This window comes from Vicugna pacos, chromosome 7 (genome assembly GCF_048564905.1).
Source record: "Vicugna pacos chromosome 7, VicPac4, whole genome shotgun sequence".
In the NCBI taxonomy this organism is placed as follows: domain Eukaryota; kingdom Metazoa; phylum Chordata; class Mammalia; order Artiodactyla; family Camelidae; genus Vicugna; species Vicugna pacos.
Window position 1 is genome coordinate 42,902,225 of NC_132993.1, and position 25,953 is coordinate 42,928,177.

General features: G+C 34.4%; 1 protein-coding gene across 3 annotated transcripts in view; it reads right to left on the minus strand.

Moving 5' to 3' along the window:
• TAX1BP1 (Tax1 binding protein 1) overlaps positions 1-24,961 on the minus strand; it is a 79,717-nt gene extending 54,756 nt beyond the window's left edge. For all 3 annotated transcript variants that reach the window (XM_015237284.3, XM_072964770.1, XM_015237282.3), the window contains exons 1-5: positions 24,835-24,961; positions 18,026-18,194; positions 9,382-9,484; positions 4,414-4,601; positions 919-1,077 (exon numbers count right to left, since the gene is read on the minus strand). In XM_015237284.3, the coding sequence (XP_015092770.2) occupies positions 919-1,077; positions 4,414-4,601; positions 9,382-9,484; positions 18,026-18,187 (612 nt within the window). In that variant the 5' untranslated portion in view covers positions 18,188-18,194; positions 24,835-24,961. The remainder of the gene's footprint in view (positions 1-918; positions 1,078-4,413; positions 4,602-9,381; positions 9,485-18,025; positions 18,195-24,834) is intronic.
• Positions 24,962-25,953: the final 992 nt, after the last annotated feature.

Here is a 25,953-nt window from a genome sequence, read left to right on the forward strand (position 1 = left end):
GGCTAAAGAAATTTTTTCAGTTTAAGCTCTATCTGTATATCATCTCTGCTCAGATGTACAATATACAAGCACTCCACTGGAGTATAAAAACTGTTAAGAATCACTGTACTTCATGCTTCAATTAACAATTATTAAGCAACTGCTCTATGTCTTGTTGCACAAGAAAGAATTATGGAACAGACCCCATCCTTAGGGAATAATAGGTCAATCCTGTCAGACATTGGCACATCCAACTAGTTACAATATAAGTGAGAATGTGATATGTATAATCATAATCTGTGCAAGTTCATCAAAAAAAATTTCTTATGTAAATATTCAATAAAATCAGTAAGTAGGAGATTGCTCTTTTTCCTGTTTTTGACTAACTTAAATCCACTTGTATTACTAATGAAGCCACACTTGTAAACTTGTACTTCTTTTTTCCTTAGCTCAAGAAATTGAGCCAATTTTAATTAGGTGGTTTTTCAGAAAATCTATTGTATTCTCACATAGAGGATTCCAAAATTCTAACACTACGTCTTACTTCACTGAATTCTGCTTTTTTGAGACGGAATTTTAACTACTTTATTCTATTTTTCCCCTTATTCAGTGTTTATCATTCCTAATTGTATTTCTAACCCCTTCCCCCAAGATCAATCAAGTATTCTACAATTAGATGTAAATATCTCAAAACAGTTCTCAGGGACTACATCACAAGCCTGTTAACAAATATCTCAAAGTATATTAACCATTTACAACATAAAAGAGGCTGCGGCAGAAGGCTGACAGGATCTGATCTATTCTCATATAGATACCTATCTAAATGTTATTTTTTTCCAACACATGGTTTTCACTCACTTTAATTGGCTCAGTTCTTGGAAACAGTGGGTTTCAGACAATACACTATGATTCCAATCAGTTACCCAAGGCAAAACTAACCTTTTGCTCCACTTGCAGTTGGTCACATCTTTCTTTTTCATGGTTAAGTTCTTTTTCCATTCTTCCAACTTGTTCTCGAAGTTGTGTAGTTTCTTTTTCCAGAACAGCAATTAACTGTAACAGTTCTTCTTTCTCTTTCATGGTTTTCTCAATTTTCAACTGTAAAACAAAAAACTCAAACTTTTTTTTAATCCTAAAATACACTACTATTTCAGTTTTCCATTTCAAAAAAATAGTAAAGAAATTGGCAGAAAGAACTTTTACATACTATCTATATATCAATCAGCCTCTTTCCGTCTTCAGTTAGAAAAATACATGAATCATAAATTTAAGCCTCCTTTTGGTTGGGCAATAAAGAAAACATTAACAGTAGCTATAAAATTAATGAATTTTATTATGAAGTTGCCTAATAATCACTTTTCAAATCAGTACTAAAAATAAGGCATATTAAGTTTCATTAAGTGACTTAATTCTGGGCTCTTCTTATTTTGGGTAATAAGGAGAAAATCTGTTACCTTTTCTTGAATGCAAATCTATGGGAAGTCTTTGAATCTATTAGAATTTCCTTACGTGTCATATAAAGCCTTTATTATGGGATTACTACGAAAAGTTTTGGTTCTTTAAATAAAGTATTAAGAAGTTTATATATATATATATATATATATATAAAATGGCCTCTATTTGGCTAAATCAAAATACACTTTATATGTAAATGCAAATTTTAGGACAAAAAGGCAGACTTTAACAATTTATCAACAATATAATTGACTCTTAAAGGAACACTAATAGTTACTCAGTTCAGGAAAATCTAAACTCCAATACTCTAAATATTACTAAATTAAGGGACCTAAAATAATAACTAAAATGGTTAATATTTCTCCTGCAGCAAGAAATCTTTAATTGTAACAGGGGAAGAATGGAGATTCAGAGGGAAGCCTTCACAAAGGAGGCATCACATATTTACCTAAAATAAAATGCTTTCCCCCAGTACACACCAAGTCAGTTATTCAGGGTCAAGGAATCAATCTGATTAAACTCTAAAATGGCTCTTATGAAAGTTAAAGAGCTGTAAAAATTTTAAATGGCCCTCCTATCTCTTTCATCAGACCAAATGAAAATGACAGGAGTAAATGCCCTCAAAAGAGAAAAGTTTATTTATTGAGTTTCTTTTTACCTTACCAATTTTTTAAAAAATGATTTTTGGCTCTAAACCTTCTGGCAGCTGAAAAATAAAGATACTTCTTGACATAGTACAATAGAAACATTATAAAAGAACCACTTTCTCCCAGTGATTCATTTAATTGGTATATACTTTGTAAAGAGCATACTGAATCCTGGAACATATTTTCTGAAGAGTATACTGAATTCTAAGTAGAAATTTTTAAAAGGAATTCAAATTAGACAAAAATATATGTCTAATTCCTGCCCCCACTTTTATATACTGAAGTCTTTCAAGCATATAAAATGGTTAAACTTCTACAATGAACACTCATACACCTATCATCTAAATTCAGTATTAATATTTTGCCCCGTTTATCTCCCTTTATATACCTAAGTTTATGTAATTTTTTTATAACCATTTGAAACATAATTGCAGACACTTCACCCCTAAATGCACAGGCAAGCATTTCCTAATAAGTAGTCTCCTATTTAACCACTACCATTATCATAGTTAAGAAAATTAACAATTTTAGGGGGGAGGGTATAGTTCAAGTGGTAAAGCACATGCCCAACATGCACACAGTCCTGGGTTCAATCCCCCAGTACCTCCTCTAAAACTACATAAACCTAATTACCTCCTCCCAACAAAAAAAGAAAAAGAAATGAATTAACAATTTTATAACACCCAATGTGTAGTCCATAGTATTCCCTACTAACCCAAAACATCTATTATTTTTAAATCTAGATCTACTCAAGGTTCACAAAGTGAAGGATTGTGTCTCAATTATTTTTAATCTCAACAGTGTTCTAGATAATGTCTCACATTTACATTGTGCATTTTTAGGAAACTCATTAAAGATTTTGATCAGTGTGGAAATTTAAAAGACTTGTCAAAAAACTGATGAGAATATAAATATCTTACCTCAGAAACATTTACTAAGAGACAGAAATTAAATTTTTTTTTATAAAGCACCTTTTATGAGTAGGAAGATGAGAGCTAAATTGTGTGATGCCTCAATTTACTTGGAGCACAAAAGTGAGGTAGATGCCAAAATGCCTGTTGTTTTTCTGCTGGAGGCCCTGAAATCAGGGTGGTCTAACAAGTATTCAAAAAGCTGCTATATAAACGCTAACTGCATTCTTCTTAAGATCTAGGTTGGTATCAGCATCTTTGACTAGCATTCAAATACCAGGCTAAAAACCTTGATCATCAGGCAGTTGTCACCACAAAATGTTTTAGTCACCCTATAAAAGTTACATTTCTTTATTTAAGATAAGAGAGGAATTTCTGGAAGGGGGAAGGGAAGACACAGAAAAATTCACAATAAAAGTTATTGGTTCCCTCTAACCTTCTTAGTTTGACCATCTAATATCTATACCCTTTAGTCTTTTTTCTAGTCTGTTTTTGAAGATAAATAAAATCAAAGGCATAAAATATTTACATATAAAAACATTCATTTATAAAGAATAAGCAATGTCCTGCCACAGACTAATTATGAACGTAAAACAACAAAAAGTATACTGAACCAATTAAGAAGCTGTTTTTCACAGAAATTCAAATATAACATTCTAACTTTTTAGATTTAAGGTAAAGATATTAAAGTATCTTGAAATAAAAATGTTCTATTTTCTTAAGTACTAAAAATTAAGACATATGGCATTATGAGACCATCTATACAGTAAATTTCTTTCAAAGTCAATGCAATGCCTCTAAAATATTCAATAAAAAACAGTAAGAAGCTTTCTCATCTTTTTAAAATCATGGTTAATCCAGGCTTACTCATTTGATTGGATGAACAAGGAAAATAAATCATTCTAAAAATGCTCAACCTAAAGTAAGAGACTGGGATGCTTCCCTGATTCAGCACCACACCTGGGACAGAGCATGCTCATGGCATAGTGAAATGAAGTTCACCTCCAACTACAGTTAGACTTACTGCTTTACATCACTTTCCCAGCAGCATGACCCCCAAATCTGTATTATTCTGTAATCAACAGATTAGGCTACCCCTAAAGAAGAAAGGTTAGGGTGAGAGAACTTTAGGAGAGTTTTAGATCTAAACTCTCTCAATTATTTATTGTACATCTACTATGCACAAAATACTGGCAGACCTAGGGACAGTCCTTGCCACAGTGAAATCAGTAAGTAACATAACTGTAACAGAAAAATTCTTTTAATATTTAAAAAGTGACACTCTAAGTTTACTGTTTTAGTTAAAAAGCATTTGATAGTCAGGTTAAATTCTTGTATAACCTGAGAATTCTTAAAACACCAACCAACATGAGCTCTGTTCATAAATTTATCTGAGTTGCCAGCTCACTGCTGGTACCAACCTCAAGAAGGCCAGCTTTTGTGGTCACCACCAACATGTCAGAATTTCCTTCATCTTCCATAGTAAGCAACTCTTCAACTGGAGAAGAAGCTCGAAACTGAAAAGGTGTACTTGCTCCACGAATTTCACCCTTATGGGTAACATAACAGAACTGATAAAATTCTCCATCATCATTCGGAAGGTAGTATCCTAAAAGGAAGTTAATAAACAAAAAAAAAATTATTAAATTTCCTGTTATACAATTGTTACTTGAATTTAACAAATCTTGCCATCCCCTCTCATTACTGATCTTGTTCCTAGGCACTTAGGGTATGTCTTTCCATCCTTCTTTCATAAATTATCCATCAAAACTAGACTCTCCCTTCTTCCCTAAATATACCCATATTTTTCTTACGTCTAAACTTACACTCTCAGAATATTCTTTCCCTGTATCTTCACTAGAGTAAAACCAATTCATCTAGGAAAGTCAAGTATGTAGTTTTCAATTAGAAAAAGGCTAGAGGATGAGCAATAGAAGAAACAGCGCAAAAACCTAGGAGGACTGTGGGGTGGGAATATGTTATTTAAAGAAATCTTCCCTTCGGGGAACCAAATGCAATACCTTGTAACAGTTTATAATGAAAAGGAAAATATATATACATGTATAGCTAAATCACTATGCTGTACACCAGATGTTAACACAACACTGTAAACCCACTATACTCAATTAAAAAATAAATAAAAATAAAGAAATCTTCCCTCAATCATGACACTAAATTCAAAAGAGAAATATTTACAAAAGGAATATGCCACACATGTGAACTGTGTAAGGCAGAAAGAGGATGATGTGTACTGTGCAGAACAAAAATAAGCTTTGGAACCACAGAGATTTATTATGGAATTCCAGCTCTACCACAAATTGTTATTTATTTAACCTCCCCAAACCCCCATTTCTTATCTGTAAGAGATATAAAGCTATCTATCTCAAAGTTCCCAAGTACAATGGGTAAGGTAGTTATACCATCTAGCCTATTATCTGACAAATATGTGTTCAATATTTGTTCCTTCTTTCTGCAGCTCAGTTGTTACCCTCTTTCAAATTCTGCTGGATTATCCTAGCTCAAATTTAATCTTTACCTACTCTCCAAAGCTCCAATGGTATTTTCTACAGTTAAAAAAAAAAAAGAAAAACCCAACCCTCCACAGTGTACTTTGCATTGTTATTATATACATGCTTTACAGCCTGTATCGAAGGCCTCAAAAATACTGAGGGCAGATTATTAATATAAATAAAAATTATGTAATCCCCCAGAAATGAAAAGGAAACATTCAATGACTGTGAAATGAACATAAAAAGATGAATATATTCACCTTATCTTGAATATTAGTATCAACCAAGAAATCTATAATCACTATGCCTATTATCTTTTCCACATCTTGAAATTTTCAGCCTCATTATTAAGGTATCATCTTCACTTGACTTCATTCTTTAAAAAATAGCTGACCTTTTTCCACAGAGAGGAGGGAGGAGAGAAAATAAAAAATAAGCCTGAAACATCTTGTGGTGCCTGAAATGTAAGAAGTTCTCAAAAACAGACTAGGGGTCGGCGGATGTCAAAAAAAACACAGAAGCTCCGCTAATGGAATTCTCAATGGCCAAAGAAAGCTAATATGATTTGAGCAACAAAAAAATGACAGCGTTAGACTTGATTCCACAGAAGAAAATAAATAGCCATGAGTCGACAGAAAAGGAGACAACTCTTCTCAACATAGTAATTCCAACTAATAACAAACAAAAAAATGAGAATAGAAAACCATTATTCAGCAAACACAACAGTAACTGTTCAAGGGCAGATCCACTGATGGATACTAAAATTAGTGGGTGAAAATCTGAGGAGAAACAAGATTATTTCCTTAGTCACAAAGTTGCTCCCCTTAATATTCATTACATTACAAAGGGAAAAAAACTAACTTTACAGTGGAGAAACCTAACAGACATTACCTTAACCAAATGATCAAGATTAATACCACTAGTAATAAGACATATAAACACCAAGTACTCCCTGATACAATGCACTATAAAGGATACATCACTTGTATGGTATTCTTCCTGAAAATGTGTAGCCTCAATCTAATTATGAGAAATTGTCAGAAAAGTCAAAATGAGAAACATGCTATTAAAACAAAACAAAACTGAACAATACTCTTCAAAAATGCAAAGATCATGAAAGACAAGGATAGAATAAGGAACTATCATAGACTAGAGAAGACTAAGAAGATATGACAACTTAAATGCAATCCAGGGTTATGGACTGGATCCAGGAACAGAAAAAAGAACACTATTGAAAACACTAGTGAAATCTGAGTAAGCTTTGTACTTTAGTCAATAGTGTTACAACAATGTTAAATTCCTGGATTTTTAAACAAATGTAAATGTACTATGGTTACACAACATGTTAACATTAAGGGAAGCTAGATGAGGGGCAAAGAAAAATTCTGTATACTATTTTTGCAACTTTACATCTAAAATTATTTCAAAATACGAAGGTTTTTTAGAAGTAATATAGAGGTATATGTAGCAATATAGTTGAAGTTTTTTAAAACCCAGCCCTCCTAATATCTACTACCAAATTTATTAATCCATGGCTGAGTAACTTTGCAAACAGCCACTAGACTTACTAAAAAAGTTAAAACAGAAAACAAAAATATAGTTTAACTAATCAGTTCTGGTATTGTAACACTAAAAACTCTACAAACTAGATATTCAAGATCTGATTTTTTTTTTAAATCTCACGAAAATAATCCACTAAAAATATGGTTCAAATATCATTTTTGAAATACAAGATATTTAAAGCTACCTAGAAATAGGGCTCTCATCAGATTAGTAACACTGAAAATAAAATAGGAAAAAGTAAAAACCAAACTCCAAGTCAAACTTTATAGCTTGTAACATTACCAATCAATCAAATTATAGTAAATCAAAAAAGGCTCCATTTAGGAAAACAATTACATCTACGTACTTTTCATTAGTTGCTCTGAGATTTGCATTTCAGAATTCTCATGACTACTCCATAAAGTAAGCAAAATGATTTGGATTATACTTAAAATTGCTTCTAGCTCTAATATTCTATGACTAAATTTTTCATAACTATATTGAGTTTGTTATATAACAAACAAGTTCTAGGCAGGCAGAAGCTTTTATTTCTAAATTTCAAAGTAAAAACTATGATAAATTTTCAAAAACATGTAAAACTGCTCCCATGAAAATGCTTGTAAAGTATAAAGAGAAATAAACTGGATGCTTTCCTTTTCCTTTTTTTTTTTCCACTGCTTTTAAAAGTTTTGCTAAGTCACGAATAGACCAATTCATTAGTCACGATAACAAATTCAGTAAGTTAATTTATTACAAGAAAACTAATTACATTAAAAATGACTGGAAATAAACCTGCAGCTTTTAAGAACGAATACCTTAAAAACAAAATCAGTTTCAATACGTACACCTGAATTTGCTTATCTTAAAAAAAAAAAGGCTATGGACTAAAAGATAAACTACATATATAATTTGTAACTTTTTTTATCTATAAAACATCTATGAGGATCTAAATCTTTGCCTATATAACAGTGTAAATTTTATCCTCTGAATATTTCATGTCACAACACGTAAGGAAAATTTTTTTATATATGCAAGCTTCACGTGGTCACATTCCCAACTGATGTTCATACCAAATATACACAAACCACATAATAAGTTTTTTTAAAAAACATAAACCACCAAAATCCCCAACAATGACACCAATGCTGGTAAAGATGTAACATACAAAGAACTCATTCATTGCTGCTGAGAATGCAAAATGGTACTGCCACCATGGAAGAGTTTGGTAGTTTCTTACAAAACTAAACACAGTCCCTACCATACAATCCGGCAATCACACTCCTTGGTTTTGCCCAAATGAGCTGAAAACTTAAATCCACACAAAAACCTGTACATGAATATTTACAGCAGCTTTATTCACAACTACCAAAACCTAGAAGCAACCAAGATATTCTTTAATAGACAAATAGATCAACTGTTAAATCCATACAATGGACTATTATTGGTTTCCTTTGCAATTCTATGCATTTCATGTGTATAAAAATTTACTGAGACAGAGTCCGTTTGCTTCCCCAGACCAAAAACAATCCATGGTACAAACAAGACAAAGAATTTGCTTTAATACAATCCAAAATCAGTACAATTATAATATGAAAATCACTCTGCAGCAAATTCTGTGATAGATTTCTAAATAAGATTTTTTGTGTTTTGTTTTGTTTTAAAGTAACAGGGTGTATTTTTTCACATAAGACATCAGGAAGTGGTTGCCTGCTGGCCTTGATTCAGTGGCTCAGACATGTCAGGACAGACATACAGGTGGCTTGCCTTGGCCTTCCCCTCAGGGCCATAGGAGAGATGCTGCAGCTCCAGCCGTCACTTTGTGAAGGCAGAATGAGGAGGGAAGGGCAATATCAGGTACAGCTCTTCTTAAATAAGAGTATTTTTAAAAATCTATATATAATGCCAAGCTAAGACAAAAATGAATGTTGCATTACTTACATCCATTTTATAGGCAACTTTCCCCATAGAATTAATACAACTACTCTATAAATCCTGTTAATCATCTTTGATATTTTCATACAGAATATTTTTCTCACCTTTAATTTGTTACATTATCTTTTATCAGTAATAACACTGCTTTCTCATTTGAAAAAAAAATCATCAAAAGTAAAGACCTCTCTTCAGTGGAAGATAATTAGCAAAAAATCTTTTAATTGTCTACATAAAATATCATGTAACCAACACTGGTTATTTACATTCCTAATGAATTTTGCTAAATAAAGATACTAATTAATTCAACTTTGGTACACTGGATACGCCTAAGTAGATAGTTACAATGGAGTACATTTTTAATGGCAATACATCTAACTTCATCAAGTTCTGCTTTTCAGTTCTTACCTTGAAATGCTAACACACAATTGACCGTTGATCCTTCTACATAATGTTCAGGCATAGGGGACCATAAAAATGTGTAATAATCACGAGCAGTACTCCATCCAACCTAAGGGAAAACAACAAAAACATGGATATTTTAAGTGGTTTAATATAAGAATGACATCTTATAGCATATTGTTTTTTACTGCAACCTAAAGTTAAAGCATGCATTAATATGTTTACAAATCATAAGCATTTTAACAAGCATGTCAAATTTTTACTGTAATTTTTTATTAAGCTATAACCTAATGCTATAAAAATCTGTAGTTTCTACTATGTGTTAAAATGCAATTTGATATCCAATTCCCTAAGGAAAATCTTAGCAGGCATATGACCAAATAGAAAAACTTACATTTTGCTTAAAATGTGATTTCACTAAATACAAGTTTTTAAACTTATTTTTTGCATCAAATTGAAGTGTTTTTTTTTTAATTAGACTTCCCCCTTCTCCTTAAGTCCACTAACTAAATTTCACTAATCTCTCATCTTCAGCATTTCTTTCATACAGCCAATGGTAAATTTTGTAAAAATTTATTTTTACCTTTATTCCCAAGATGTTTATATACACAAAAAAGCCACCTATGTCCCACCTATCTCTAAAACATTTCCAACTTAAACAACACAAATATATCACTACGTATTTCAGTCTGTATGTTTCAGATAAACTGTATTGTGGTAAATACTGAATATCAGAGGCGTTTAAAATAGGTACTAGATATCCATTTGCCAGAAGAAAATACGCATCATCCACAGGGTAATTCTGATTGACCTAGGATTAAAGATTCCAGAATACTGAAGCTAGAAGAATTACAGCAATCTTCAGTCTCTAAAGGAGTGTTTTTAAACTGTAGGTCACAACCCAGTAGTAAGTGGTAATATCAATTTAGTGGTTTATAATCACACTTGTTTTTAATTATATAGAATTAGAAAGTATCAGAGTGAACGAAGGCTAAGTATTGTTTCAGGTGTACCTGCATACAACTTTGCTGAGTCAAATCACAGAATTTTTTTTTTCCCCTGTGTGTCATTGTCAAAAAATGTTTAAAGACACTATTCATCTCTCTACAAATAAGAAGCTTAGGGAAACCATGATATAAGTTATTTTCTTGACCTACAGTTCAGTTTTTTTCTCTCAGAACTGTTAGGATTAAATTAGATGATAAACATAAAAACAGCACTTAGCAGAGTGCCTGACCCATTCACGATGGGCACTCCATAAATGGCAGTTTTTGCAAGCACAGTATACTGTAGTGATTAAGAGCATAGGCAGTAAGGTCATACTGCCAAAAAGGATCACTTAATAGCTATTAATAACAGACAAGTTACTTCTGTTCCCTTCTCTTTAAAATGGAGATAATAAGTAACAATCTCAAAGGGCGGTGTGTGTATTAAATGAGATAAGCCCTGTAAAGGTACCTGGCACAGTGCCTAGCACATTCATGTTCATTAAATGTTACCATTAATGCCCAAGGACACACAGCCTATTAGGGACAATGATCTTGACTCTAAGATGTTCTGTCCCTCATTTCATATCCCACAACGCTTCTCTCATCCCCTGAAAAAGAGCCCACCTAATGTTTTCCCCAAAAGACACACCTGGTACACGTCCTACCTTGCATTCTTTGTCCCTGTTCATATGCTGATCTTGAAAGAAATACTATCTAGAACTACATCTTTCTTGAAAAAAATCTCCCTAGGTGAACAGGCTCTACCTGAAAGAAGTGGTCAAAAAAAGTGCTGAGTGTGCCATTTAATTGTGATGGCTGACACACAAAACTGCTAACATCATAATTATAGATATCTAATTCAAGTGGCACTGGGAATAGCTGTACAGATACAGATTACTGAATGTTTGTTTTGGAATAAATATTACCCTCATCTTCCAAATTAAGAAAGTAGTAAATGGCAGAGTCAAGATTTGAGCCTAAAGTTCAAGCTCTTCACCAGCAGGTCACTGCTCTCCTATCAGGATATAAAATATTCTCATGCTTTCTGAAATTCCACTTCCTTCCTTCCAACAATGAGTCTATGACTATATAATTCTTAAAAGTACAGTTGACAAAAGACAGAAACAGTAAAGGGTGGAAAACTCTGTTTCTTGCTGTCATTAAGAAGAAAAATAAAATGGGGGAAATGAGATCTTTTACCATATGTTCATAGCAGCACTATTTACAATAGCCAAACATGGAAACAGCCTAAATGTCCATCAACAGGTGACTGGATAAAGAAGAAGTGGTATATTTATACAATGGAATACTACTCAGCCATAAAAACGACAACATAATGCCATTTGCAGCAACATGGATGCTCCTAGAGAATGTCATTCTAAGTGAAGTAAGCCAGAAAGAGAAAGAAAAATACCATATGAGATCGCTCATATGTGGAATCTAAAAAACAAAAACAAACAAACAAAAACAAAGCATAAATACAGGACAGAAATAGACTCATGGACAGAGAATACAGACTTGTGGTTACCAGGGGGGTAGAGGGTGGGAAGGGATAGACTGGGATTTCAAAATTGTAGAATAGATAAACAAGATTACACTGTATAGCACAGGGAAATATACACAAAATGTTATGATAAATCACAGAGAAAAAAATGTGGAAAAAAAAAAAAAAGAAAGGAAAATGTTTAAAGAAAGAGGTATGTTGAGTGGTTTGGTCCCTGCTGTGTTTTAATTAAATCACAGTAATTCAGGCTGTTCATTATTGGTTGACTGCAATGGTAACTTATGCTTTGTTTTTTCCTTTATTGCATGTATTTCTCAAGAGTGGTTGACCATGCTCTTCATCCCCTGCTGAGCCAACCAAGAATTTGGGGTAAGATGCAACCCAATCCGAGTAAAAAACATCAGCAATATAGAACTATGCTTTAAATTCCTTTTGAGGAAGGAAAACTGAACAATAGTTCTCAGGTCACTGTGTGAGGGGCATGTCAGGCAAGTATAAAAAACAATGTGTAAGTCTAAATCTGGGATGGTACAGAGTACAGATTCCCTTAGGATGGGTATGTCTAATAACTAAACTCCACGTGGTAGACTGGACCACAGTGGAAGAAACAAAGTACTTGGACATCCAGAAATTATATAGGCGTTTATGGTAGAGAATATTAAAGAAATATAATTAGAAGAGTCAAACCACAAAGTGTCCAAGTCACACACTGTTTCTCTTTATTTTCCTGGTCACTTGGTTAGAACTTGATTGGATTTTTAGACAGCAGATTTCAATTCCTTGAAATGTAAGGGAATTTTCCTTTCAGTCCACTAGCAGCAAATATAAAGAAAATTACTACATTTAGAGTTGACACTAGAGATTTTAAACCATTGAAAAATGGCAGGGATATGACAATACCTAGAACAATGGAACAGTCAGTTAAAGTTACCCTACGATTGTCAAAACAAATTGCTTTTAGGAGATACACTTGAATCCAGTTAAGAGAGTGTATCTATGTTATGGAAGGAAATAAAGCAACAGGTATTTCACATAGTTTAGTTTGGGGAATTAACAATAGTACTGGACATCATTCTTCTGTTACTAATGCAATCAGCAAAGTAAGGGCAAAAAAGGAAATTAAACAGGGGTGACATGAAAGGAAAAAAACTAGAAATGTGTTAACATTTTAGAAAAACATGTTGGATAAGAAGTATTGGTTATAAAGGAAATTTTGAGAGGGAATGTAAAGAAGATCAGAAAGACAACAAAGTTACCAAGTAAAAGCACAAATATTCTGGAGAAACCTTAAGAGAAAGACAAATAATTATTAGGGTAGAGAGAGCAAAGAGCACTTGTAAAGAGAAAGGCAGAGATCCAGGGGGAATAATTTTGGAGGGGTAAAGAGAGACAGACAAAGGACATGAAACTGGAAAGGCACTGAAAACAGATTAGCTGATTACGTACGATTAAATACAAAACCTACAAAATAGTATAAAATGGGCCTATGAATTTTTTAAATCTAGAAAAATACACACCAAACTTAACAACAGATATTTCTAGGATACAATCGGAAGAGGTATTCATTTTCCTTCTTTTGTATATACTGTACTTTTCAAAAATCATTACAAAAGTCCTTCCTTTAAAAAGAACAACTGCAAAAATGCCTCTATATATATAGTGAAGATGCAATGCTGACTCTAAGACAGAAATATCATAAACAGTATAAAAATCCCTCCATGAGATGAAATGCTACAGAACTACTTACATTAATAAGAAAGTGGTTATAATCATAAATGAAAAATTCAGAACACAAAAAAGGTCATGCAGTACTATTCCAAATACTTTTCAAAATAAAGACTGAAAGTATTCCTCCTTTAGTTAAAAGAACTGGAAGGAAATACTTAAAATATTAACAATGTCAACCATTGTTATTAGGCAGGGATATAGCTGGGCAATGGGACTGCTAGTTATGTTAATTAATCTTTCCTATTTCCTGTTTTGTTCCAAATTTTCTAAAATTATGATTACTTTTACAATAGGAGAATATTTTTTAAAACAGAAAATAAGAAAAGACTGGAATGGAGACCGAGGCAGAAGCAAAATAAAGAGAATTATGACAAGGAAAAGAGAAACAAAGAGGAGAGAAACAAAAGCTTGAAACAAGATATTCAAGTACAAAATCACTGCTCAGGTTAAGTGGACCAGGAAATTAAAGTGTTTTATCTGGTTGTTGGTAATGATTCAGTGAGAACAGTACCTTACTGAGAAGCTTGTTTTGCCTACGTAACTTTGGACACATGACATAATCACTCTGCACTCCCAATTTTCTCAACTAGAATAGTACCTCTGAAACATGAAACTGTTTAAGATTCCTTTTAAAGTTAAAAAATAATAATAATCTCATGGACCTTTAAATTATTTTAAAGTAATTTCATTTGTACTAAGCATAAATCTTAAGTATAATCCCGCATATTAAGACCAAATCAAACTGATAACATTAACAATGTGACATATTTTACTACAACTAACGTTGGGTTTAATAATAGATATAGCATCAGGTAAAGCTCTCAGTCGTTTCCTGTATTTTTTTCAATTCTATCACTCAAAAAATGGATGTTGAAAACTTATTAGAAAGTCAGTTGCTTGGATAACCAGATCTCTCACTTAACCAAAGTGCCAGAGAACAATTCCTGAATGCCAGTTTACCTGAGGCTCAAATCTCAGCTCCAAAGTTCAATTTCTCTGGATCTTAGTTCCCTCATCTGTAAAATGTTGACTGTAATGTTCTCACGAAAGATCTTTGCAAAGTATAAACAAACACACTGTGTTTATTTTAGTGATAATTAAAACAAGTCAACACTAGAAAAGAGGGAGAAAAACTAGAAGAAAAAATTAAAATCTCCAACCCAGTCTGTATCCCTTGCCTGGTTTCACTCATTCCTCGACACAACCTGAACTTCACGGTCAGTTATTCATTTCAATAATGCACCCCAAATCACTCTAGTAACCTCTGTCCTTATGACTTCCCTTCCCACTCATACACACACACCACCCATTTCCAATTCCCAATCTAAATGATACCCACTTTTGGAATTCTTCACTCAATTCTAGGTGCTCAATCTTTCTAGACAAATTCACAAAACTGCTGCTCAGCAGTCTCCTGGTTGACTAGTTCGATTCCCTATGACATTCGATTCCCTATGACATTCTTCCACAGTAGCAAGACCTAATCTCCATACTCAAGCCCTCCCCAACTCTTACCACATGACCTTGCTCCTTATTTCTAAACATACTCAGTGAATGCGTTCCAGTCCCAATTCATTCAATTAACTGCTGACAAACCCTATAGATTCTTCCTATGGATTATTACCCACAGCTGTTACCCTTCTTTACTTTGAGGCCTTCATTATCTCACCTAGAAAATTAGGATAGTCTAATTCTCTCTGCCTCCATTCTCTTCTAATTCTATTTATCTTATTCAGCATTATAAGATTAAAGTTCACCTCTAAACTGTATTACTCTCTGCTTAAAAATTATTCCTCAGCCAAATATTAACACAATCTACAATGTAATCCAAACCAAATTTTCCCACTCATTCTCTAAAACTGCTATCTGTCCCAGGAAAATCAAATTCCTTAACACTTTCTCAAGCACACCACACATTTTCCCTTCATTCCTTCCCCCTTTTGGGGGGAGGGATGTAAGGGTATGCTAGGCACACACTCTACCACTGAGCTATATCCTCCCCCTCATTCTTTCCCCTTATAATTACTATGTGGGAACCGTCTCCCTACCTGCCTTGTCTGTATATCTATCAAAATCATTCTGGACAGCAATTTACAGTACACATAAAGTGTTCAAAAATATTCAATGCCATAAACATGGCAATTCCACTTCCAAGAACTTGCCCTATGAAATAAATGGACAAACAAAACAAACACAGATAGATGTGTGTTAAGCATTGTTTAATGGTGAACATTTAGAAACATTTCCATAAATGCCACAATGCATCAATAGTATGTGTGCATACATTATCATACATACAATTATTACTTATTTATAGATATAAACCAATTAGTATTAAAACATGACTTATTTTCTTCCATGAAGCTTCCTGTATAATTTGAAATTTTTACTACATACTTAAACTTCCCACTGAGTTTTAAGTATTATCCAGGCAAAAAAGATGGAAAGGGTATTCTACACAAATTTATTCATTTATGTATGTATTTACATAAGTATTATTGTTTAAAGAAAAGTCAGCCTTTGGAATGCCCAAGTTAAGAGAGAATAGTTTAGCATTACTAAAGCAAAAAAGGAGAAGCAGGCAATGACAAAAAATGAAACTACAGATCAAGTCCTGTAAAGGAGCCCTATTTGACACACTAAGTTATTTGGTCTTGGCATTATCCGATAGATGATGAAGAACCACCTAAGAGTTTTAAGCAAGAGGAAGACACGTTCAGATTTTCATTTTATATCGTAGTTTACATAGAGCAGTTTGAAGAACAGACAAAATGGGGGGAGGGGGCGGAGGGTAAGAAAAGCAGGGAAAACCTATTGCAATCATCCTGGACCAAGATAAGGAGGGCATGAACAAGGGCAGTGATATTAAAAATGTAGAAATAGGTAGCAGTAAAATAGACTGAGTTCGTGTTTGGCTGGATTTAAACAAAGGCATAATTTTGGCTTAGACTATTTGGCCATTAACTAAAAATGGGGGTGGGGAGGACCAGAAGACATAAATAAGTAGTCTGAAAAAGTTAAAGATTCATCTTCTTGAAATACAATTTATCACACATCAGCCTACATACCTACATATGCAGAATTCCCAGTGCCCTTAAGTAAAGTCTACAAACTGTTTAGCCTAACACTGAAGGTCCTCCATGGAAATGATGACACTTAATTTCACCTCCATCCACTTGTTCTAGTTAAACTAACTCAGTCTCATGAACTTTCCCACCCCTTTGCCTTTGCTTATGTTATTTTCCTGCCAAGAATGCCCTTCCCTTCCCCCAATTTTATTTCCCTGCTCTATTCTTCCTAATTCTTGCAGAACATATCAATTCTAAATATCTTTAACTGGATAGTCATCTCTCACGTAAAATTAAAACTGATACTAATTTCGTAAAATGCTTACAATAAATTTATCTCCGTATTAGAATTTAACAAGACTAAAAAAAAAAAAAAAAGTAACTCATCTGTTCAGCAACACCAAGGAATGAGAGATTAAAAAAGGAACTGAAATATCATTAAATGCCAAAACTTTGTCCAAAATAAGTTTTTCTATCTCTCTCACTCTATTAGGCCAAACTTTCACTTCTGGATACTCTCACTGTTTCTAATTCTAGCAGCTACTTAATGTATACAGACCACACTATCAAAATTTCAAGACCATTAAAATCATATCTAAAATAAAACAAACTGATTCTGAGGGAGAATCTAGAGTAACCTAAGAGAAAAGTAATTTTTATTGTTTGGACATTTAATGACATTATTTTGACTGCTCAAAGGACATTCTTATGTTTTGGTTCTCTATCACATTCTAAAGAACTGAAAATGCCAAAAAAAAACACTTCTACCACTGTAATTATCATCTCAGTGTAATTTTCAAGCAAATATTATACAAAATAGTTGACAAAATATTAGAACTGGGACTCTTACCATCAAAGAATTCACTAGTCAGGTAAAACAAAATACTCTTATAAAAGTCTGAGACAATATGAGCTACACATAAACAATGGAGGACAACAGAAGAGACAATAATATAGCTGTAGAGCCGTACAAAATTAATTACAAGTGACAAGACAGTAAATGATAAAGTAACCCAAAGGAAAAAAATCACTTTTTTTAAGGTAAGGAATGGAGAAAATGGAAGAATTAAAAAAAAAAAAAATTTAAAAAAATTTTCACAAGATCTTGAGTGAAGCTGAATCTTCTGGAGACAAAATCTGGTGAACTGATGTTCCCAACATTTGTTGTATATTACCCCACACTATTAAACATTTCATGTTTACACAATGTTTACATTTACAAATGTTAATGTTTTACATTTAACATTTACAAAAATGACCCTTAATGCAACATTAAGACAAAGCTAGTGTAAGCTACTTGTCAACCTCTTAAGAAAATAAAGAGTACCTACATAGAATAAACATGCAGAAAGTTCTCTTACCTTGAATATACCAACCCAATCTTTCGGATGTGGATGGATATATGGAGTTAAGGTGTAATGACATTCCAAGTGTGCATTAGGAAGGTAACTCTTGGCCACATTCTGAAAGATGACATGGGCAAAGTTGGAAGTCTGCAATGGGACTTCTTGAAAGGATGTCATTGTGAATCTGAAACAAGTTAAATCATACAAATTTAATGATATCAACTAAGAAATAAACTAATACCTTCAGAAAATACGTAACATTTAATGCAAATTATATGGATATTTTCATGCCATAATTTTTGGGAAGATATACTTTGAAAATATTGGAACTCCTTAAAAATGTGATTAAATATAAAAATACAAACTGGGAATAATTTATAATATGGTTCAGAAAGTTACATTAGAGTTAAGAAATTTAAAAACCAAAATCAAAAACTCTCAACTCTCCTTTAAAGCCTAGCCCTCTGCTTCTTCTGCATCTGAGAGCAAATGAACCAGCACTGTTTCTATGTTAAACTCTTGAATTTCATCATTTCCTCCCTAATCTGACCCATCCATCCCATCCCTCTCCCCCAGGTCCTAGGCTTCTATAACTGATGCTAACCTCTCTGCCTGCATTCCTGACTAACATTCATGATCACCTGGACCAGCTTTTCTCAACCCTGGCTACATATCAGAATCATTAGGGGGGGGTCTTTAAAAAAAAAAAAAAAAGAGAAAGAAAGAAAAAAGAAAAAAAAAGGAAAAAAAGAAAGAAAGAGAAAAAAAAAAAGACAACAATGACTTTCTGAAAGTGAGACCTGGGCAAGTACATGTGTCTGTATACACATGCATTTTTTTCTTTAAAGCCTCTCCAAGTAATCTTAATCCTGGAAAGAGAACTATTACTTAGACTCTGACCCAACCCAACAATTTAAGTCTCCGTTAGCACCTCTCACAGATTCCCAGACCTAGGTCATCTTCTTGGGTTCTTGTTCAGATTTCTCAAATGATGTAAAATCTCAGCTGGTCTACTTGAAATAGCTCAGCATACTTGTTCCTCTCTATACCAATTCTACTCTTTCATCCTACCCTGAAGGCCAGTATTACTGTACCCTTTACATATACTTATCCATTAAAAGTAAGTATATGTACATTTTTTAAATGTAGTGTTAATGAAATGCATACTGTTGAGAATCTATTATAGATTCAGTGAATGCTCACTAGCTTAGTGAACACCAAGCACTAACCAACAGTTGAATGGTGAAAGTGAACTATGAAAATCTGCAAGACTCAAAAATGTTTTCCGTATTTTGTGCTCTACTTTTGAGAAAAAGGACACAACTATGATTTACTCCAAAAATCTATATACAGTGTGTCACAGACTCAGTACAATGATTCCACCTACCATATGAGAATGACACTGACACTATGGCACTTGCTTCTGAGTCATCAAAACAGGAATCTCTGTAATAATGAGGGAAACCAGGGCAAGATTTTTGCTAACCAAATTAATCTAAGTTACTTAATGAAGTTTCTTCTTTGCAAGCACAGCAGTAACACTTCTCACATTTTAAAAATTACTAAGAAGTCTTTATTGCTAGGAAGATTAACGATAATACTCTTTTAACAAATATTTCTTTTGCTGACCTTTTTGAAATGCTAAGGCAAATTTTTAAAATTTTGAAATAACACTTCAGAAAACATTTCTTCTAGTGTCTTCTCTTCTTCTGTTATGGTCAAAATACTGCTTTGTACTTATGGGACATAAAATATACTGGGCATCTCATAAAGAGACTGTCTATCGCAAACCTGGAAGCTACTGTGGTAGAACACCAGGCTGGATGTCTGTTAGCCTCTCCCACCTGAGGTTTGCCAGGATTCTGAGGAAAAGAAAAGGTGTTCAGTAGTAAACCTCCTGTACCTCTGCACTAATAAAAAGGCTTTATTACCAGCACCCTACTCCATAGAAGGACTTAACATTCAATACTCTCCAGCTGATATTCCAAAGCCTTCAGGAAAGTGAAAAGGTAGCACCAATACTGGAAACTGCCTAAAATAACTCAAGAGTTCTATTACTTTGTTTCTTTGAATTCTCTGAACTAACCTGGGCTCCAGGGGATGTCATGATGCTAATGAAGTCACTAATGATAATCTCCTTTTAAGTCAGGCTTTCTAAAGAAAGGGAAAAAACCCTCAACTCCAGTTTTGAAAAAATATTCACTGATTATAAAATACCTATGAGAGAAATTATAGCTAAATTAACTGAACTGAACTGTAATAGCTACAACTACCAAAACTGAGGCAAGCAAATCAGTAATGTTTTTCTATGAAGAAAGTGAACATTTAAGTTTCTCTGAGGAATATATTTGGTAAGGAGAAAATAAGGCTAGCTTAGGATGAGATTCCCATGTTTTTAATTAAAAGCCATGTAAGAATGAAAGTTTATTTTTTCACAAAATTTAACATGTTTCTTAAAATAAACTCAATCAACAGAGCAGTATTTATTATAAAACTAAGCAGTCGAGTTTAAACTTTTGTTTAACCTCAATTACAAGTGTTTAAAAATTCATAATCCAACTCAGGTTTTCACTTCATTGAAAAGTTTTTAAGGTATAAAACAGCATGAAGGCATATATATATTTATATATGTTCATGTGTACATACACTTATAAATACATCAAAGGGACTCAAAAAGTACACACAATAATCTTCACTCATGAAGGCTATGTGTGAAAAGAGCTTTAACTTTTAACTCAACTGACTGAATTTTTACCAGTATATTTAATGTATTATTTTCATTATTTTATATAAACACAGTAACATTATATTTCACTTTTAAACCCTCTCCCTAAAATGAGTTCTTAATACAAAACTCTAACATCAGACTTTAAATATATTCATGACGCTTATCTCTGGAGTAAAATAATTTGTAATTATCTCCTTAATAACTTTCATTAACCTCTCCAACATGCCAACCTTTTTAAAAATTTCAATGAGACTGTAACTATAAAATATTTTACAAAAGTCATTCCACTCTTGTTATCACTTAAATTAAATGCCAATATAGCTTTGAGTCATAAAAAAGTTAACATGGATAAATGTAATCTGAATGTAATTATAGCATGAATCAACCCATTTTAAATAGTAAAATATATCATTTCCATACAGTTCCTCTGTTTCACTCCTCACAGACAAGAAGTGGAGTGAAGATGGGCAAGCTTATAAAAATGTTGAAATTCACTGAGTATGCTCATGTATCAAGATGATTAATTAGCAGGTAGATTTATATACTATGCATGCTCACAGGCACACACGCAAACCAGCACACACCACCCAGTGAGGAAGTAATGTGCAAAGTCACTGCATCACCTTGTGGTAATGCTTGGGAAGTGTAGCTTCACTAATATTCTGAGAAAAAGAACAAACTGAGCCTCAGTTGGAGAGAGGAAATATAGCCCCTACACACAAAAGAAAGTGGAAACAGCTTTACCATACTAAATTTTGTTTCCCATTCTCTAAAGTAAAGTACACCTCTAGAAACATGAGTACATTAAGATGCAAGCCAAGGATAAGTAAACATTTTCCACTCAAGAAAACAAACAAAAACCAAAGGAACCAAATCGAGCCCAGGTATACCAAGAACCAAAGTAGTGAAATGGGGAGGTGGGAGGGCACAAAATGAGTCAAGGGGATCAAATGTACGGTGAGAAATGGAAACTAAATTTTTGGTGGTGCACATGCTGTAGTGTATACAGAAGTAGAAATATAATATTACATAAGTGAAACTTATATGTTAATGTTATAAACCAATGTTACATCAATAAAAAATAAATTTTAAAAATACATGAGAACAGAAAAAAAGAATTAAAAGACCAGACACAAAGTCTGAAATACATACACAAGCTGCCTGCAGTGGCCCTCTTCCACGTTTCCTACTTTATTCCCCAAAGTTCTAATTCCTCTAGAATTCCTTTATATGTGTTATGCTATAAACTTAATACTATAAAGTCTTTGGTCTAAAATACAATGTTGTTATTTTGAGGATTCATCAGTATCTAAGGAAAAAATAAATAATATGCAGTGGACACTCAGTTAAGTAGCTAAAATAAATTGGGGGGTGGGGAGGAAGATTTCAATGTCATCTTTACTTCTTCCGCTTGGAATTTTTTCAAGCTCAGAACAGATCTGGCTTTTGTAGTAGTATTTTTCCAGTGACTCCTGACACTCATTTTACTTGACCAGCCTAAAATATGTGAGCCTTAATTAAATAAAGTAGGAAACAGACCATACTAAGAATTTCTGTGCAATAAATGTACAGAATCAAATTAAACTTTTTAATTTGGATAAATATTTTATATAACTTACCAACTCTAACACTTAGAATTCAAGAAGAAATAAAGTAATTTTGTTCTGTGTGATAACATTATGGTGACTGTATTTCTTTCAAAGTCCTTATCAGTTAAAGATGATAAACTAATCATAGAAGAAATATCCTGATGTCCAGGATTTGCTTTAAAAATTCCAGGGGGAAAAAACACACGTGCTAAGGGGGTAGTAAAACAAGATTAGCAAAATAGTGGTTTCTTTAACCGTTCGTTCTCCCTTTATGCCTGAAAATTTCCATGATAAAAGTAAAACCAGAGCAGACAAAAGATTACTAACAAAAATTTAAATATGACCTTCTGCCCATAGAAATACATAGTGGCTGACAAACTATAAACGTTTTTTAAATCTTCAGTTAAAAACTATGAACTTTTAAATTTATATACAATCTTCAGTCCTGGAGGAATTATCTGAAGGGAAAAAATATGTATGATATTCTAGTAGTTTCCAATTATTCATACTTCAGCTCAAACGAAGACTATCAGCTGGTTTACAGAGCAGAAAAATATTATCAGCAATCTTTCTGGGAGGCAGAAGCAAAGCCACCAATCTGTTAATTTGTACTCTCACAGTCGTTGGTATCTCCAGAACTCTTTACAGCTGAGTACCACTATGCTCCTATACTCTACCCAGGTGTCACTCACATCACTTTAATTTTTAGACTGTTTTAAAAGTTGGTTTCTAAAAACCTATGATCTTGGACCATATATATTAGAGAGGAGGGAAACTTTACCGTCTTTTAAGGGTTTATTTGGAGCAAAATAAACTGTAAAAAGTCATAAGTGTACTGGAATTTGACACAACACTGTAAAATGATTATGAATCAATAAAAAATGTAAAAAAAAAAGTCGTAAGTGGATACAGCCAAAATTTTATTCAGTAATATCCAAATTTCAAAAGAATGCAATCCAATAAACTTCACATGGAAGATATTTCCCTCAAACCAGTAAAAAGGAGGATGGTTACGATTTTCATAAATATTTAACATTTAAAAGGTTGAAACTTAGGATTCCAAAATACCTGTTGTTGCTAAGGAAAAGATATTCACTTGTTAATTTGGCTGCCCCCATAATTATAAACAGGAGTGCACAATATAAGAATGCGATGACCAGAAAACAAAAACTACAATAGTATGCTCTTTGAAGTTGGGGAAAAAAAAAAAACCCAAACTAGTAAGTCATTGCTAACGTAACCAAGTAGCCCTTCAAGAGATCAAGTTTATCCTTCGTAAGAACAAAATGAAGGTCGGCCTCAGCCCGTTTTCTATACCCGAAAAGCACTTCCAGGGTAATCAGCCATTTTTAGATTAACATGTCATTCAAATAACCTCTTTAAACGCTTGTGGAATTGGGTCCCAAAATTATAATTAGTAACTGTTCACGCAGTTTGTATAAATTCTACAATTAGCGAAATGCAGAGTTGAAAAATTGAGATTTCTTTTCCCATCCCTGAAATAACAGGAATTCACAACAACTTTGTGAAACCTAAAACCTAACGTACGTATGAAGTCAAATATCATAGCGCATTCAAACACAATTATTATCAATACATGTTTATCAGTGTACGTACGTACGTACACACACGTACACACCCACACACGTACACACCCACACGTACACCCTCTCTTAACAAAGACTCCCCGAAACGACGAGCGCCTGTCGGGACTCGTCCACAACCTGCGGATCTCCGGGTTGTTGGGAGGGAGAGTTGTGCAATCAATAAAAGTTGCCTAAGCAAAGACAGACGTTGACTCTCTCCGAAAGATTTCTTTTAATATCCCTTCGAGCACGAGGCGTAGGGGCCATTTACGAACAGACGAAAGAAAGCGTTCACGAATTCTGCAGCCCAGGTGAAGTCGGAGATCTGGCCAGAACAGCTAACTCCGCCCGCAGCTCCCAAACGTAGGCGGCGCAGGCAGTCTCCGCCTCCTAACCCTCCGGCTCAAACCAAAACACCTGAGTTTCATTCCGCACGGGCAAACCCTAGCGTCCTGCCCCGACACGACCCAGCAGCTTTTCCAAGCTTACATACGCCGGCAAAACACACGCTGCCCTCAAAATACTCACTTGAGAGTTGAGCCTCGGGCAAGGCTCTCTCCGGGAGTCCCCCGAGTCACTCGCCCCACCCGCCAAAGGGCCCACGTCCCACACGGCTCCCCCAAGTCTCGAAGGCCTATCCCAGGGCCTCCCCGCCGTGCGGCGGCCACCCGTCGCTTTTTCCAACTCCACTGCTAACCGAAGTTGCCCACACCCCCGTCACAATAGCAGTCCGGGAGGAAAAGTCTGTCCTCAGGAAGGAAAGCATCGTCATTCGGCAGCATCGTCACCACGAAGACCATTCCCGACACCCGCCAGGCCCCTAGACGCTAGAGTTGAGGGGCGTTTCGAAAGCCCCCAAAAAGCTCCAGCAGGGGGTCTGCCCCGCGCAACACGCTGCAGTGGCCCGGGGAAGACACTTACCGAGGAGCTCCCGGGCAGAAGGGAATGTTAGAGAGGCTTCCGAGCCTGAGCCGCCATCAGCCGCCGAACCTCTTCCACCACCACCACCTCCCTCTCCAGATCTGCTCCACCTCCTGACGCTGACCAAAGCCGGGGTACGTCACTTCCGCTCATTGGCCCGCCTCTTCCGCCGCCGCCGCCGCCGCCGTGCGGGGTGGGTGGGGCCCGGTGGGGCCCATCCTCATAAACATCAGCTGGGTCGCTCACAGGGGCCGTTTCGATAATGCGTTTTTGACTTTTTTAATTACTGCTTTCACCGGAAAGTTAAGTAACTTACCACTTCCATGAAAATGGTAGCCCAGAGGTATATGGACTGGTACCATGTCCTTGCCTAGATCTTTAAAAATCTGTCTAAGCGAATCCATTTATTTTGTGGATCAGAAAATAGAGAACCACAGAAGCGAAGAAGCAACCGCTGGGCTGAGGCTGCAACCCCTCCTTCTTGGCCTCTCTCCCAACTCGTGGTCTAGTCCGGTGCTTGCTTAATTAACTACGAGGTTTTGTTCTATGTAAAACCTCGATTTCTCCTAGGAGCTTTTCAGTTCTAATGCTCTATGATTCTACTTCCTCTTATTCCAGCAGTGGCCTCATTTTACCCTCATTTCTGAGTTAACTGCTTTCGTTATTAGTTTGTGTGGGTGAATTTAGTCCCGTATTCACTTCCATTATAATTTCTAGTATCACTTTGTTATATAGCTTACCGTACTAGAGAAGACATTCAAGTTAAATCCTAACTCCACAAAAGCAAGTGTGTTCTGTTCTAATTCATTATATTTGTGTGTTGCCATAGAGCCCTGATAAAATTTGCAACTTCATCAGTGAAGAAAGGATAATAAATTAGATCAAGTTAAACGTTGAAGCATCTTCTAAACTCAGAACATACAAAATCCTCTTCAATATATTGTCCTCTTTACTTCCACATATTTAAGATTACAATAAGTTTGGTAATACAGGTTTTTAATATTTGCTGACTTACTTCCTTTATGTTGAAATCTTTGAACTTGATATTGTTCTGTATATCATAGTTGATCATAGATTTCAAAAGAATCTTTACTGATCATTTAGTACTAATCTTATTTT